The sequence below is a fragment of the Eremothecium gossypii genome, chromosome III (assembly GCF_000091025.4).
Source record: "Eremothecium gossypii ATCC 10895 chromosome III, complete sequence".
NCBI classification, from domain to species: domain Eukaryota; kingdom Fungi; phylum Ascomycota; class Saccharomycetes; order Saccharomycetales; family Saccharomycetaceae; genus Eremothecium; species Eremothecium gossypii.
The window spans coordinates 579,881-595,560 of NC_005784.3; the positions used below are offsets into that span (position 1 = coordinate 579,881).

The window sequence follows — 15,680 nt, forward strand, 5'->3', positions numbered from 1 at the left end:
TCCGAGGGCAAAATGAGGTTGATTGGCGCCGCGGCAGAGTTGAAGGAGCATTGGCTTTGGCAGCCAGAGGTGGATAGGGTGGTGGACGTGTTCGACGCTCCGGAGGCGACTGTAATGGTATTCGGTGTGTTCTATATCGACAAGTTTGTGATGGACGTGCAAGACAAGATTCGCAAGATACATGCTCAGCTTGAGGAGGTGTTCCGGCCGTGGAATGAGCACTACCCGTGGCAGGGGTACAGCGGGGTGCACCTGCGGGCGGTGCGGGGCGCGGGAGGGCAGGCGATGGTGCTTGGCGGAGTGGAAGTCGCGGACAACGCCGAGGAGGAGGAGGCGCTGGTGGCAGGGGTGCTGCAGCGATTCTCCCGGGCTCAGGGCGCGGAGGTTTTCATCAAGATGTGCGACACAGAGGGCGACTTTCTGCTGATGATGAGCAGCGAGGCGCTGCCAGAGGAGTACGACTACCCGGTGGGCAACAACCGACTCTGGCTGAGCGCGGGGGAGTTCAAGCTGATCCCGCGGGATGTGCACGGGAGTCGCGGGCTGCGGGCGAACGAGGCGGTGGATTATCTTGAGCGGAGCCACTTCAAGTGCTTGACGGTACCCGCAGTCAGCCGGGCGCTGGAGGCCAGGATTGCGCAGGGGTTTCCCGCCCGCCACCTCGAGGCGCTTACGTGGGTCCACCTGAAGATGCGGCAGACGGCGCACGCGGAGCTGGTGCGGGCGAACCCCACCGTGTTCCCCCTGCTGCTGGCGAACTTTCTCAGAAACGATCTGTCGCTGACCGGGGCTGCGATGGAGGGCCAGGAAGCGAAGTGCAGCGACGTGCACGTGCTAGTACCGAAAACACACGCCGCGCTGGCGTCTCTCCTGCTTGCACATAGTCCCGTGGCGCGGGGTGGCGATCTTGGCATCACCCTTGGCGACATTTTATCGTTGTCCCTGCAGGATGCACTAGACGCGGGCCAGTTAACGACAGCTGAACCCAAAGGAAAGTTAGAGGGTGACCTAGTAAGCGCTCTGGTACATACAAAACAGCTAGAGCGCCCGGTGGAGTTCTCTACGACTGAATTAACTACGGAGGTACCGACTGCGGACAAAGAGGCGTCTATGGATGCCTTGGCCCTGTCGCTGGAGACTTTCCTGACAGATATTAAAGATGACGATGAAGGTAGCAATGAGCATGTTTCTGGTCAGGGGTCTTCAGCTGGGGATGAAGAGGCTCGGACATTTTTCGAGAGTGAAGGCGTAGATATTAGTGAAGACGATTTCTTTGAATATTTCCTGACGGAGGGTCTGAAGATGAACAAAGAACAGCTTCAACATTACAGAAATGGCGCCTACGAAGACTGCGCAAACGACGACAACGCCGGATCAGAGCACGAGGAAGAAGATATCATGCTTGAAGAGTTGCATGCCATGTTCGGCGATAAAGACGGTGCAGATGGGATAAAGGGCATTGAACAGCTCTTCAACTCCATAAATTTGGATGGCGCCCCCACCGGGCCGTTGCAGGCCATCCTAAAAAATATGGCATCCCACAAAAAGAAGTAGTCAGACAGGTACTTGTAATTGTACTCGCGCCAATTAGCTAGGCTTTTCCTGCTGATACTCAGTCAAGCTGCTACTGTCCTGATCAAAAAGCTGATCTTCGTGGCTTTCTTTTTTTGTGGCCTGGCTCTGAGTGACCGCTAGGGACGAGCCGTTTTGTGACCACGCACTCACGTCGCTAAGAGATCTTCCGGCGAGAAATTCACCTGATTTTGAGTCCGAATTAAGCGTCAGTGGGTAAATTGCGAGCTCAGCATGTGATGAGTTTGAGCTATCTGTCTGCACGGGCACATCTTCATCTAGTTCTGGGTTGTTGCTAATACGTGCATACACTACTTCTGTGGCGGCCAGGATTGGCGCCTGCTCATCGTTGTCGCTAAAGGAGCTTTCTTCTTGTATGACGGACTGCGTACCTGTCGAATTCCCTCGGATTAACTTGTTCCGCTTCAGGGTTCGTGTATTTACTCTTCTTCGCAAAATGGAAGTCTTGTCGCGCTTTGTGAGCCATGCTGGAGTTATTGCTGCGCTGTCAGCTCTCGGGAAGGCAGACTCCACCCTAGATGTCCCATTAACGGTGGCCCTTATGTCCAAGTGTGTAGGCGACGTAGCAGTTGTAATATCGTAAAAAGAATCCGTCTTGGAACTTAGTTCAGAGGCGCTTGAGGCGCTTGACATTATGCTAACTGACCTTTTCGCGAAAACTTTTGATTTGGAAAACGAACCTGAGTCGCCGGTGCTACCGCCATTGATGTTTCCAGACCCCGAGACCTTGGCACTGCTACCAGTCGGTGCCTTGTAGACTGACTGCGGATCGGAGTACTCAGAATTAAAAGTATCGTTGGACAGCGCTGAGTGCTGTGACAGCATGGATGACGGACGTGGCCTGCCTAAGGAGGCGGCACGAGACATCGATGCAACGTTGCTGTCACCCTCAGAGGTCAACAATGATTGCTGTATCGAGAGTTCCGAGGATGACTGCGACTTGAACTTCAGCTTGGGCTCTTCGATGGTCAGCGCACCGCGCAAGCGATGCCGATCCCCTAAACTCGTAGGGTAATCGCCGCCTGCCGTCGCGGATGTTTCGGCCCCCTGTGATTCATGAAGTGGCTTTTTTAATGTGTCGAATGCAGGCTTATATCGGCGTCCATGTCGTGACGTGCTTCGCCTGTGCCCAAACCCCCTGTCATTATTGTTCAGCTGCGTCTTCTTGGCTCGGCTGAAGAACTTGGTGACTTTTTGGAATATGTTGGACTTCGTTTTGGCGCGGGCAGGCGAGCTATGCTCGCTCGGTATATTTAAGTTTTGAGATGTCGATGCGGAGCGCGTTCTCCTTGCCGCTGCTTCCTTCTCCGCCTCCTTGAGTTGGCCTCGCGAGGAGGCTTCGCTGCGTATACTGAATATTTTCCGGAGCGACGTCGTGTTGTCAATGTCGAGCACGTCCTGGGTCGACACGCCCGAGGCCGAGTCGAACACCTTGCGCACCGAGAGCATCGATCGGCTCCTCCGCGGGTATTTTGAAAGCTCTCGTTTCTTCTCCTTCTCCAGCAGGAGGTACCAGAGGCTACACAGCGAGTCGCAGCTCCGCTTGACCACCGCCGCGCGGATGGCGTTCGTGTCGAAGCCCGACTGCTTGAGTTTCTTCAACAGGCGCTTCTCGGTCTTCGACTGGAACTTCAAGGACGCGCGTCTCTGGCGCTTGATCAGGCACTCGACCGTCTCCAGCAGGAGCGCACCGTACGGCTGCAGAAACGGGTGCTGCAGCACCTCGTTGAGGTTAGGCCGCTGCGCGGCGTTCTTGTCCAGCAGCCGCACGATCAGGTCCTTCGCTTGCGGGCTCGTGTACTCGTCGAGCACCGCCGGCTCCTCGTGCATGATCTTCAGCCCCGTCCGCACGGTGTCATCCTCGTCGAACGGCATGTACCCGTGCAGCATCGTGTACAGGATGATGCCCAGCGACCACGTATCCACCTTGTAACCGTCGTACGCCTCCCGCTTGATCAGCTCCGGCGCCATGTACACCGTCGTCCCGCATACCGTCTCCAGCTGCGTCTTCGTCGCGCACTCCCGTGTGAACCCGAAGTCCGTCAGCATCGCGTACCCGTTCTTGTCCAGCAGGATGTTCTCCAGCTTCAGGTCCCGGTGCACGCACTGCAGCGAGTGCGCGTAGAACACCGCGCTCACGATCTGCGCAAACAGCCGTCGCGTCTCGTCCAGCGGGATCCGCTGCTTCAGCAGCAGGTAGTCGTACAGCTCGTTGCCCGGGCAGTACTCCAGCGCCATCCACACCCGCGTCTCCGTCACAATCACCTCGTACAGCTTCGTGATGAACGGGTACTCGAACTGCCGGTGGTAAAACACCTCCCGCACCACATTCGGGTCGCTCTTCGCCCCGGTCTTCAGCACCACCTTCTGGTGCGTCAGCTTGTGCGTTGCCAGGTACACCTTCCCGAACGAGCCCTCGCCCACCTGCTTCACAATCCGGTAGTTGCCCACCTCCCGCAGCTCGCTGGCCGTGAACTGCCCATACAGCTTGTTATAGGACGCCCCTATCGTCGCCTTGAGGTTGTTCTGCTTGACCCGAGAACCTATCATCCCGCCTCCTGCGCCTCAAACCGTCGACTCCGCTGTAACCGCCGGCGCTATATAGTCCCAGTTCCACGCCGCCCCCTACCTGCTGCTACGTGAATTCCCCGAAACGAACCGTTTGCAGAAACCCCCGAACCTGCCACAGTTAGTGCCAGTCGTCCCGAATCGTGAGATGTGTCTCTAGCTCTGCCCAGCAGCACATTCACTATTTACTCAGATAAGCACCACACCACAACTTGCCTGTTACCAAGGCAAATCAACGATCCTGGAGGGTGTCTTGGTACGGACGTGTTTGGGTGTCATGGGCCAGCTATGGACAGCGCGAGACAGTCGCAGGCCGTGAGCAAGCGCGAGCGCGAGCGGTACCGTGCAAGAGCAGTGCGTTGCGCAGGACGGGGCCGAGGACAGGCGCGCAGGCAGCAGAGATGACGCGGATGACCAGACGGGGCTACCAGGAGGCCATAGGGTGCCTGAACGGGCTGCAGTCGAACTACGCGAACGTGATGGCGGTGCGGGCGTCGGGCGAGCGACGCAACATGATGAACCTGTGGGAGATGGAGGAGTGGTCGCGGCGGCTGGGGTACGGGCCCGGGGCGCTGGACCGGCTGAACGTGATCCACATCACGGGGACGAAGGGCAAGGGCTCTACGGCGGCGTTCGTGCAGGGCATTGTGCGGCGGTACCGGGCGGCCGGGCGGGTCGGGCTGTACACGTCGCCGCACCTGCGCAGCGTGCGGGAGCGGATCCGGATCGACGGGGAGCCGGTGTCGGAGGAACAGTTCTCGCGGGGGTTCTTCGAGGTGTGGGACCGGCTGGAGGCGACGCGGTCGGACGAGGCGCGGTTTCCGCACATGGGCGCGGGCGCGAAGCCGGGGTACTTTAAGTTTCTGACGCTACTGTCGTTCCACATGTTCCTGGAGGCGGGGTGCGAGACGTGCGTGTACGAGGTGGGGGTGGGCGGGGCGTTCGACAGCACGAACATCGTGCGGCGGCCGTCGGTGTGCGGGGTGACGGCGCTGGGCATCGACCACACGTTCATGCTGGGCGACACGATCGAGGAGATAGCGTGGAACAAGGGCGGCATCTTCAAGGCGGGCGCGCGGGCGCTGACGGTCGCGGGGCAGCCGCCGGCGGGGCTGGCGGTGCTGCGCGAGCGCGCGGCGGAGGCGGGGACGGCGCTGGAGGAGGTGCCTGTGCTGGCGGCGCTGCGGGACGTGAAGCTGGGCATAGCGGGCGACTTCCAGGCGGCGAACGCCTCGCTGGCGGTGGCGCTGGCGGCGGAGCACCTGCGCCGCCGGGGGGAGGATTGCGGTCTCGGCGCGCTCACGGCCGAGACGCCGTTGCCGCGCAAGTTCGTGGAGGGCTTGGAGGCCACCCGCTGGGAGGGCCGGTGCCAGACGATCGAAGACGGCACGGTGACGTGGTACGTGGATGGCGCGCACACCAAGGAGAGCATTGTGGCTGCGTCGACGTGGTTCACCAAGGTTGCCGCGCCGGACAGGCGGAAGGTGCTGCTGTTCAACCAGCAGACGCGCGACGCCGGTGCGCTTCTCCGCCATCTGCACGAGGCCACGGCCCCCGCGCTTACCTTTGACGAGTGCCTCTTCACTACAAATGTGACATGGAAGTCCGGCACCTACAGTGCCGACCTGGTATCACACAACACAAGTAAGGAGGAGGTGAGCAAGCTCGAAGTGCAGCGTGCGCTGCAAGAAACGTGGTCCTCCCTGCCGGGCGGTGCCAGCAGCAGCTCCGCCGTCTACTCCGACATTGAAAGTGCTGTAGCAGCCATAAAGTCTATCCAGGATCCGGTCGATGTGTTTGTGACGGGCTCGCTGCATCTGGTGGGCGGTCTGCTGGTGGTTATGGACGGTAAGTGAATAATAAACGGTTATATGTTATAAGCATTTTTATATGAGTTATATACGCTTTGTTATTGTATTTGTCTTTATTGATAAATAAATTGAAATCATTTTCATTCATACATGAACACAAGGTTTGTCTGTGATATCTTTACCATATCCGATAGTCCATGACTCAGCATATTTACGGTTCAATGGTGAATTGGCGTTTTTGTAGGACTGTAGTGCATCCATCGCGCTCTTGATGTCATAGAAGTTGATTTGGACGCAGAGCTTCCGCGAGATCATCGGCGAGATGTCTAGAATGTTGCCGAACTGGCTAAAGTCTTTCTTTAGTTCCTGGACATTCAAGTCACAAATGTGCGATCTTGGGGATGGATAGTGACAAGTGGAGTGCTTAGGATTCTTACTTCCCTGCTTTTTCAACAATAGGCAGCGGCTAGAGGGCGCGTACAAGTTAAGTCTGTCCCTTTGGTTGGCGTTTAGCGAGGCCTCGAAATTCTCGCTTAACGACTGGATTCCCCACCGCGGCCTGAGGTGCACGCCATTGATTTGGAATACTGCATGTCTTCCGTACTCCATAAAATGCTGCGCATCTTCAGGGCAGAGAAATTCCAACTCCACAGACTTCAACTGGTTTGTCTCCTTCTTGTACTGGGGTGTAATATGCTTCAACGCGCCGCCTTGAACCTGGTTCAACACGCTTTTCAATCCAGTACCCGTAGGGAAGTCACGGAGTACAACTAAACATTTATCTTGCAATCCAGATTCCAACCATTCGGAGTCTTCTTCTTCTGAGGATGAGTTTATCAGGAGTTTGCCTAGGACAGGGTCGTAGTCGCCGTCGTATTTCAACTGCGGTACACTGGACTCATCTTCATCGGAAGCCTCGTGGGAATGGTGCTTTCTGATCAGGAGCGACTCTCGTGATTTATTGGTATCAAGATAGATTTTAGTCCCACTCTTGGTATGGATTTTTCCTATTAGCATCTTCTTTGCATATGGAGCACCTGATACTTCATTGTTGTCCTGGTTCTCAGTCTTATTCACCGGCTTTTCTGCCCTGTTGCTGGCCTTCAAATAAGACCTAGCTAGCTTCCTTAAGCCAAATCTTTCCTTCTCTTTGCTGGAAATAGAATTCGTAGAACTGTTCCCGCTCATTAACGATGCAATTGACAACATTTTGCTCCTTAGTGAATCGTTATCCTTAGTGGCATAGTTTTCTAGAAATGTTCCCTGTGAGGTCATCTTGGAATATCAAATCCTGAGGTTTATCTGGTTATATTAATAAAGAAGTTATAATTTAGCAGTAGTCCTACTTTGATATTCAACTTTCTCCGTTACTCGTTGATTCTGTGCCAAAATGGTACTTCACAGGATTATATATTATCACTGAGTTTCATGTTATAACGTTTGGCTTTAAATAGTTTTCTGAACGTCTACTGCACTCCTTTATATGCGCTGGGCTTTTGTGTTGGCGAAGCAGACGTCAGCGCTTTTTTTAGCGTCAGTCATTCCAAGCTTAGAAATATGATGAAAGTTATCATAAACGCAACTTAAAGATGAAAATTGATGAAAAATTAAGAAACTTCTACCGACATTGAGACCATCAGGAGCTACTATTACGTTATCTCCTGGCCCAAACACACAGAAACAGACGCAGTTGGCCGTAGCTGACTTAAGAGGGAATATGTGAACCCCACAGAAACTCGAGAAATTATGTAATAGGCGGCTAGACCGTCTCCATTATTTCACCGACAGTTCGTCGGTAACTGTTTTTGGAATAGTGCTACATCAACCCTGCCGCCAGCTTCATTAGGAAGTTCTATGCTGAACAGACGTTGAGGTTTCATGCGAACTCAGACCGGGCAGGTATCCCGTAGGGTTTCACATTTACGATACGCAATATATGCTGAGTCTAATACGAAATTCAAACTTGACCAGAGGCAGTTCGAACGCTACATAGGTCGCCGCGGCGGGAAGTTTCGGCTTTCATTAGTTCACGCAAGGCCATGGTGGCATATGCGGACACACCTAGCTTGAACTTCAGCACGACCGCAGTCTTGTCGCCGCCCTTGTCCGCGCAAATCCTGTCCAGTTTATCCTTCATGTAGTTACGCCCATTTTCCTTGGCCCGCTTATTTTTCAAAATCTCAAAGTCACTGTTAATGAGCTGCTGCGTGGAGTCCTTGTAGTGGATGATTTGGTAAGTTATGTCCTTGGTTTTTTGAAGGATATGCCTATATGAGCCAGCAAGAGAGAAGTCACGCACTTTTCTTCTCATGTCAAAAGGATCTAGACCGTCTTTTGTCATTATCTCCTTGTATAGTGCTTTCAGTGTTTCATTCTCCGGATATGTGGTGTCAAATCCGGGCGTCGGAAGCACTACATCATCTATAGTCCACTTACCTGAAGCAATGTCCTCCTCGGTGAGCGCTTTCGCACGCACAAATTGTGCACCACGCAGATCCTCTGAAAATTCACTGTCATCTGCATCTTCGCTGTCCTCAGCAATATTTACCTTGGCATTTTCGTCGGATTCGACAAGTACCAAATCCCCGGCAACAGCATGTAGTCCGAACAGAGCCATTCTTTTACTTGTAACGGTGTTCCAAACATAACTTTGGTATGCATGTACATACATGGTCCTCAAGTTACGTGGAATCTTCATGATAGCAGCATAGTATGCTCCGCTTTCATACTCGCCCTCATTCTTCTTCTGGGTTGCTAAGGTGTGCAAAATAGAGTTTTCTGCTAAGCATTGGCGTGGCATTTTCCTGAGAGCGCTCTCAGCATCTCCAGTTTCTGCCCATATTTTCCTGGCCTCCTTAGAGGCGGGAAGAACGTTGTTCTGCTCTGATAGGATTAAGTCAACGGCGTTTTTCCAATTCTCCAGTAACAGTTCCTTCCCGACCTCATGCGTAGAGACGCTGAAGGTTCCAAACCGTTGCATTCCAAAATAGTTGATGAAGCCCCTGTTCTTTAGTAGCTCACAACCGCGGTCCAGGATCGACTCCAGAGGTGTGGCTGAATTTGGATCGGTAGACACATCTCTGATGACAATGACGAACTCATTGCCGTTGAGATCACCCAGGCTCAGCGGCTCGTCCTCAAAGCTGAAACCGCCCAGAACCACACCCTTCAACGCATTATTCAAAGCGTTTATCCGATCCAAGCCGATCCTGCCGATGGACAGCCGTTGGCAGGTGACTGCCCTACGGTCTTTAGTCCCCGCAAAGCGGATGGCCTTTGTCGGCACACGCAAGAACTTGGCAATGATGTTGACCACGTCCATGGTGTCCTTATTCTCCTTGTACATTGTGAAGTGCACGCAGTTCTTGGAGGGGCCGTACCCCCAGTTAATGACACCGTTCTCGTCTCTTGTCTGCTCCACATAGTCCTCTTTGCTGACTCTGGTTTTACGGTTGGCCAGGGCAATCTGGAATGTGTTGGACGCCGAAGTGACCGATTCAAGCTCATTGTTGAACGCCTTTCGTAGCAGCTGGTGGATCTTCGTCCGTGCAGCTTTGTCGTCAAAGCTCCTGGTGGTTTCCATTTTCGTGACGTTCCTGTACACGGCCTCAATCTGCTGCATGTCCTCCTCGCCCAGTAGCTCTACCAGCTGGTTCCGCAGCTCTGCCTCCACCGCGTGGTTGTGGCGCCGTTCGCGCTCTTCAGCCTGCTGTGCCTTCACCTGGTCGGCAGACGGTTTGGGTTTAGCAGGCATTTTGAACCCATTGTCCCGCAAGTACACCACTGTTCCATCCTTCTGGATCTCATTGACCATGAAGTCGGAATAGCGCTGCTTGATCTGCCCGCTAAACCCTGGTAGCTCTGCTGAGAGGTACTCTGTGATCCCAACGTCGATTTCCTTGAGTCCATCGTCCTCGGTTTTGGCCTTCTTTGCCACGACAGCTTCGTGGTCTGCTTCCACAGCCCGCTTCTGTAAATTCTCCTGAGACATCTTGTACCAGTCTCGAGTTCCACTGATCGCTTATCGTCGAGCCTTTGGGTAAACCTTTTCTGATACAAGACGAGATGCGATGAGATGAGTTCACCAACTGAAAAATTTCAGTCTTAAAGCAGGACTTTTGACGTCTACGTCCGCAGTGACGGTCAACTTTTGAACTACACATTGAGATGCTCCTCTAAGATTTAAAGCTACAGAAGCCACCGGTACCAAATTGCCTCTGAATTATGAATGAGCACAGCGATGATGTATATGTACGTGCGAGGCTGCGCAACCAGTTTGGTTATATGACATGGGTACCAGAATATGTCGAAGACAGAATCAGTAGCAAGAAAGGCATACTGCAACGATACGAGGACTACCAGCAGAAGCAAGCTAAGGCGCAGGAGGTGAAGACAGACAGCTTGGTAAAGTACGAGGGCGCAAAGGACGTCCCTCGCAATCTGCTGCGCATCTACCGGGGCGAGGCGGATACGTCTGCGCTTGCGCGCTACGAGGAAGTGGTGTCACAGAAGCCGCAATGGCATGCGCCCTGGAAACTGACACGAGTGATCAACGGGCACACAGGCTGGGTTCGCTGCGTGTGTGTCGACCCTGTCGACAACGCGTGGTTTGCCACGGGGAGCAACGACTCCACCATCCGGGTGTGGGACCTGGCCACTGGCAAGCTCAAGGTGACGCTGCAGGGCCACATCATGACGGTCCGGGATATATGCATCTCCGCGCGACACCCGTATATGTTTTCTGCGAGCCAGGATAAGTTGGTGAAGTGCTGGGACCTGGAGAGGAACACCGTGGTCCGCGACTTCCATGGCACGCTCTCTGGCGTCCACTCAGTCGACCTGCATCCATCGCTCGACCTTATAGTATCTGCTGGCCGGGACTCAGTTGTGCGGGTGTGGGATATCCGGAGCCGGAGCTGCGTCCTGACGCTTGCGGGCCACCGCGGCCCCATCAACAAGGTGCGCTGTCTGCCCGTGGACCCCCAGATCGTCAGCTGCTCCACGGACGCGACCGTGAAGCTCTGGGACCTGGTGGCCGGCAAACCAATGAAGACCCTAACCCACCACAAACGCAATGTGCGCGACCTCGCGTTCAACCCAACCGAATTTTCCTTTGCGTCCGCCTGCACCGACGACATTCGCTCCTGGAAGCTTGTGGATGGTCAGCTACTCACCAACTTCAACTCTGAGGCGCTCGGGATAGTGAACACGCTCGCCTGCAACCAGGACGGCGTGCTCTTCGCCGGCGGTGACACCGGCGAGCTCTCGTTCTTCGATTACAAGACTGGCCATAAGTTTCAGAAGCTGGAGACTACGGCGATGCCGGGTTCCCTGGAGAGCGAGAAGGGGGTGCTAGCGAGCACTTTTGACCGCACAGGGCTACGTCTACTAACTTGTGAACGGGATAAGAGCATCAAGATATGGAAACACATAGACGGAGCGACCCAAGATTCCCACCCGGGCCTTCCATGGAACCCCAGCCTGGTCAGACAGCGGTTCTGAAGCTCAGGATGGTTGTTCTTCACAATCCTGTATATACTTTTCGAGCATGGATGGATTTCACCGCAGCAGCTAATTACGTAGAGCACGAAATTTTTGTAAAGCATCACCAGCAGGCAGGAGTACTAGAGCTTGGGCAGACTATCAGACGAGGCTGTTGGCTGCTGGGAAGTACTATGGCTCAAGAAGAGGAGAAAGATGCCGGCATTTCCAAGTATATCTCGACTACGGATGAAATCATCATCGGATGTAAATGTTGGGTCGAAAAGGATGGTGAGCAAAGGCTGGCTGAAATTCTGTCGATAAACAACCGAAGACAGCCTCCCAAGTTCTACGTACACTACGAGGATTTCAATAAACGTCTAGATGAGTGGATACTGGCATCCAGGATAAATATCGAGCGAGAGGTAACGTTTCCGAAGCCCAGGGACCCCGATGAGAAGAAGAAGAAGAAGCAGAAGAAGAGCGCAACGCCGCAGGCCACCGACGGGGAGACCCTGGAGTCTGCCGATATCATGGACCTCGAGAACCTCAATGTGCAGGGCCTGCGGGACGAAGGCATAAGCAGGGACGACGAAATCAAAAAGCTGCGGACATCTGGGTCGATGACGCAGAACCCCCACGAGGTTTCGCGTGTTCGGAATCTCAGCAAGATAATTATGGGGAAACACGAAATAGAGCCCTGGTACTTCTCTCCGTACCCGATCGAGCTGACGGATGAGGACGTGGTGTACATAGACGATTTCTCCCTGCAGTACTTCGGTTCCAAGAAACAGTACGCTAGGTACCGCCAGAAATGTACTCTGCGGCACCCGCCGGGCAACGAAATATACAGGGACGATTACGTCTCCTTTTTCGAAATCGACGGGCGCAAGCAGCGAACGTGGTGCCGCAACCTATGCCTTCTGTCAAAGCTGTTTCTGGATCACAAGACGTTGTACTACGACGTCGACCCTTTTCTCTTTTACTGCATGACACAGAGAGATGAGCTTGGGCACCACCTGGTGGGATATTTCTCCAAAGAAAAAGAGTCTGCGGACGGGTACAATGTGGCGTGTATTCTGACGCTCCCTCAGTACCAGCGGATGGGGTACGGCAGGCTGCTGATTGAGTTTTCGTATGAGCTCTCTAAGAAGGAGAACAAGGTTGGGTCGCCGGAGAAGCCGCTCTCTGATCTTGGGCTGCTCTCCTACAGAGCCTATTGGTCCGATACCCTGATCAAGCTGCTAGTCGAAAACGGCACCGAGATCACGATCGATGAAATCAGTAGCATGACATCGCTCACGACTACAGACATACTGCACACAGCCAAGGCTCTTAACATACTGCGATATTACAAGGGCCAGCACATCTTGTACCTGAACGAGGACGTGCTGCTAAGGTACGAGAAGCTGATAGCGAAGAAAAGGCGATCGATCGACCCCGAGAAGCTGATCTGGAAACCGCCAATCTTTACTGCGTCCCAGCTAAGGTTCGCATGGTAGCTCTACTTAATGGTATATATAATTTGATTCAATCGAATGGAAGTGGTTTAGAATGCTTGCGAGTGGCCTCGGAGGCGGCCACCGCGCTGGGTATCGGAATGCCGCAGCAGTCGCCCCAGGTACTGTGGGCATGCTCGCTGCAGTCCGCAAGCTCTTCCTCAGAGGTGCGGGGCGGGGACACACCGTCCGGCACAGGCAGAAAGCGGGAAAAGAAGAAATGTTGCATGATCGGCAGCTTCCCCAGCACCTCTGCCTTGTACATCTTGACCATCCCCTCCGAGACCTTCGTCCAGGACCTGACGCCGCTGATGTCATCGAGCATCGGCGAGTGCCAGCGCAGCGAGGCAGTCGTCTTCACGCGGTTGATGAACGCGATGCAGCCAAAGTAGAGGTACCGGTTCTCGAACAGCTCCACCACCTCCGGGTTGTGGATCGATTTGGGCTTCAGGTGCTTGTGCGTCGCGAGCTGGAAGGCCCCGAACAGGAAGGGCAGAAAGTGGTAGTCGTCCAGACCCCACACGCCGTGCGACCCCGCAGGCTCCAGCCAGTACTTGGTCTCCAGAACACGCATCACGTCCATGTACTTCACAAACACCCGCAGCACCGCGTTCGTGAAGTCGTGTTCCGACAGCACTCCGTACTTCCACAGCCCGTACAGGAAGCACACAAAGTTGAGCTCGTGCCCCGAGCCGTAGTCGATCCGCTTGCAGTCGCCCCACGCGTTGCCCAGATACACCGCCAGCTCCTGCGCCTGCTCGTCCGTCAGCGACGGGTCCACCTGCAGCACCAGCGCTTCCGCGCGGGCCTGCACCTCCTTGTGGAAGTCGCGGAACTCCACCTTTCCGAACCGCGATGTCGCCGCGTCCTGCAACACCGGGTGGTGCGCTGCAATGCCTTGCATCTCCTCCAGCAGCGCCTCCAGTGCCTCGATGGCCGGGCTCACAGGCTCCGCGTGCTCGCTGTTCTCCCTGCCCCTCACAGACTGCGCCAGACTTGACACAAACCGCAGCAGCTCCTCGAACGTCTTCGACGCCTTCCACTTGTCCAGGTCGCTGCCTGTAAGCAGGCGTTTTTGAGCGGCCATCTTCAATTCGGCCCCATCACTCATGCTGCTGGTACGCTGTGTCAGATGCTGATGCGCTGCTGAAAATCGCTTCGGGGTTGCGCTGGTTATGTGACACAGATCACCAAGGATATTTGCGGCCAGGAAGCTCGGTTGCTCCCCCAAGACACTGCATACGTTAAACTACCATATTATAAACGAGAATGCGCTTTTAAGGACTACTCTACTATTTTAAGTTCCTTCCCGGCGTAGCCGAACTTGTGTTTGTTCTTGTCGAACACATTGCGCAGCTCCTGCACGTACAGGTCGTGGTAGTGGTCGATTTCCTCCATGGTGGGGTTCGTTCTGCGCTTGTCTACGTACACAGGCTTGCCCACGACGACGTTGATCGGATTCCTGAAGGGCAGGAAGCCGAAGTCATAGTTGAAGACACCGCGCGCAAAAAAGAACGGGATGGTGAAGCCGTAGGTCTTCTTGATCCACAGCTGGAACTTGCGTAGGTAGCTCTCGTTGCCCGTGTCGAGCACGTTGAAGCAGTCTGTCTCGCCGAAGGCGTAGATAGGCACCAGGTTGACGTTGCCCGTCTCCAGCGCGAGCTTGATGAAGCCCTTGCGCTTGTTCAGCACGAGCTCGGTGGAGCCCACACGGCTGAGCAGGGCTTCCTGGGCGCCGCCCACGACGATGCAGACCGAGTAGTTCTGCTCGAGCACCTTGAGCACGTTCTTGCGGGCCACGGAGGTGCACCCGAGGCCCAGCAGGTAGTCGCGGTAGATGGGGATCTGGAACTGGTTCACCAGCGTGCACAGGCAGGCCGGGATGCCCGCGAAGACCTTGCTCCAGTTGCAGCCCTCGGTCGCGATCGCGCCGAAGGCGCCCAGTGCGCCCACGCCGTGCGGGTGGTACCCGAAGATGTAGCGCGGCCCTGTCGCAACCTGCGGCCGCGCGCGCGTCCACTGGAGCGTCAAGTTCAGCAGCTCCACGCGCGTCGGCCACAGCCACAGCCGCAGCTTCCACTCGCGCGGCTCCGCCCCCCGCGGGTCCGGCACGAACGTCGGCGCCAGGTCCTCGCTCTTGTGCAGTGAGATCGGGTAGTACTCGCAGTAGTACCGCCACAGCGCCAGCGACCGCAGCCGCGGCGAGTACCGCCGCACCACTCCGCCGTTCGCCGGCGACCGGTTCCACACGTAGTACACCATATACGGCACCATGAACCACCACATCAGCGGGTTCGCCGCCAGAAACAGCACCAGCACCGTCATGTAGATGAACGAGCTCGTGTGCCACGCCACCACCAGCGTCTGCAGCCGCCGCCGCGCGGGGATCCGCAGCGGCGCCACGTGGAATCGCCCGCCCAGCAGCGCCAGCCCGCCGCTGCCGCTGCCGCTGCTGCGGCCGCTTACCCCCGCCGTCTTCGCGTCGTACACGCTCAGCTCCTCCAGCTCCCGCCGCAGCAGTGCCGACGCCATCTGGTACTTCTTGCGCAGCTTCGCCGTCACCCCGCTGTCCTCCGGGGTGCTGCTTCCGAGTGTCGTCCCGCTGCTGACCTCCGAGTCGTCCTGTCTGCCCTCAGCCTCCCTCAAGCTGTCATCCATGCTGTCCTGCATGCAGCCGTGGTCCTCTGCCGTCCTGGGCCAAGTACGATTTACCCTATATAAGTAGCAG

The 15,680-nt window shown here is 55.5% G+C and overlaps 9 protein-coding genes across 9 annotated transcripts; 4 read left to right on the forward strand and 5 right to left on the reverse strand.

The window, feature by feature from the left end:
- Nucleotides 1–12: 12 nt before the first annotated feature.
- Nucleotides 13–1,554, forward strand: AGOS_ACR132W (ACR132Wp; the record flags this gene model as incomplete). Its single annotated transcript, NM_208887.1, has 1 exon — nt 13–1,554. The coding sequence occupies one exon, from the start codon at nt 13–15 to the stop codon at nt 1,552–1,554; it is 1,542 nt and encodes a 513-aa protein (NP_983534.1).
- Nucleotides 1,555–1,587: 33 nt separating this feature from the next.
- AGOS_ACR133C (non-specific serine/threonine protein kinase) lies at nt 1,588–4,143 on the reverse strand (the record flags this gene model as incomplete). Its single annotated transcript, NM_208888.1, has 1 exon — nt 1,588–4,143. The coding sequence occupies one exon, from the start codon at nt 4,141–4,143 to the stop codon at nt 1,588–1,590; it is 2,556 nt and encodes an 851-aa protein (NP_983535.1).
- Nucleotides 4,144–4,562: 419 nt separating this feature from the next.
- Nucleotides 4,563–6,017, forward strand: MET7 (tetrahydrofolate synthase; the record flags this gene model as incomplete). Its single annotated transcript, NM_208889.2, has 1 exon — nt 4,563–6,017. One exon carries the CDS (start codon nt 4,563–4,565, stop codon nt 6,015–6,017), a length of 1,455 nt encoding a protein of 484 aa, NP_983536.2.
- Nucleotides 6,018–6,116: 99 nt separating this feature from the next.
- Nucleotides 6,117–7,247, reverse strand: SSP2 (Ssp2p; the record flags this gene model as incomplete). Its single annotated transcript, NM_208890.1, has 1 exon — nt 6,117–7,247. The coding sequence occupies one exon, from the start codon at nt 7,245–7,247 to the stop codon at nt 6,117–6,119; it is 1,131 nt and encodes a 376-aa protein (NP_983537.1).
- Nucleotides 7,248–7,929: 682 nt separating this feature from the next.
- Nucleotides 7,930–9,963, reverse strand: PUS7 (pseudouridine synthase PUS7; the record flags this gene model as incomplete). Its single annotated transcript, NM_208891.2, has 1 exon — nt 7,930–9,963. The coding sequence occupies one exon, from the start codon at nt 9,961–9,963 to the stop codon at nt 7,930–7,932; it is 2,034 nt and encodes a 677-aa protein (NP_983538.1).
- A 233-nt stretch (nt 9,964–10,196) lies between these two features.
- PRP46 (mRNA splicing protein PRP46) lies at nt 10,197–11,474 on the forward strand (the record flags this gene model as incomplete). The annotated part of the gene is made up of 1 exon (NM_208892.2): nt 10,197–11,474. One exon carries the CDS (start codon nt 10,197–10,199, stop codon nt 11,472–11,474), a length of 1,278 nt encoding a protein of 425 aa, NP_983539.2.
- Nucleotides 11,475–11,647: 173 nt separating this feature from the next.
- On the forward strand, nt 11,648–12,955 carry ESA1 (NuA4 histone acetyltransferase complex catalytic subunit ESA1; the record flags this gene model as incomplete). Its single annotated transcript, NM_208893.2, has 1 exon — nt 11,648–12,955. One exon carries the CDS (start codon nt 11,648–11,650, stop codon nt 12,953–12,955), a length of 1,308 nt encoding a protein of 435 aa, NP_983540.2.
- Nucleotides 12,956–12,983: 28 nt separating this feature from the next.
- RRD2 (peptidylprolyl isomerase RRD2) lies at nt 12,984–14,063 on the reverse strand (the record flags this gene model as incomplete). Its single annotated transcript, NM_208894.1, has 1 exon — nt 12,984–14,063. The coding sequence occupies one exon, from the start codon at nt 14,061–14,063 to the stop codon at nt 12,984–12,986; it is 1,080 nt and encodes a 359-aa protein (NP_983541.1).
- A 173-nt stretch (nt 14,064–14,236) lies between these two features.
- On the reverse strand, nt 14,237–15,622 carry DGA1 (diacylglycerol O-acyltransferase; the record flags this gene model as incomplete). The annotated part of the gene is made up of 1 exon (NM_208895.1): nt 14,237–15,622. The coding sequence occupies one exon, from the start codon at nt 15,620–15,622 to the stop codon at nt 14,237–14,239; it is 1,386 nt and encodes a 461-aa protein (NP_983542.1).
- Nucleotides 15,623–15,680: the final 58 nt, after the last annotated feature.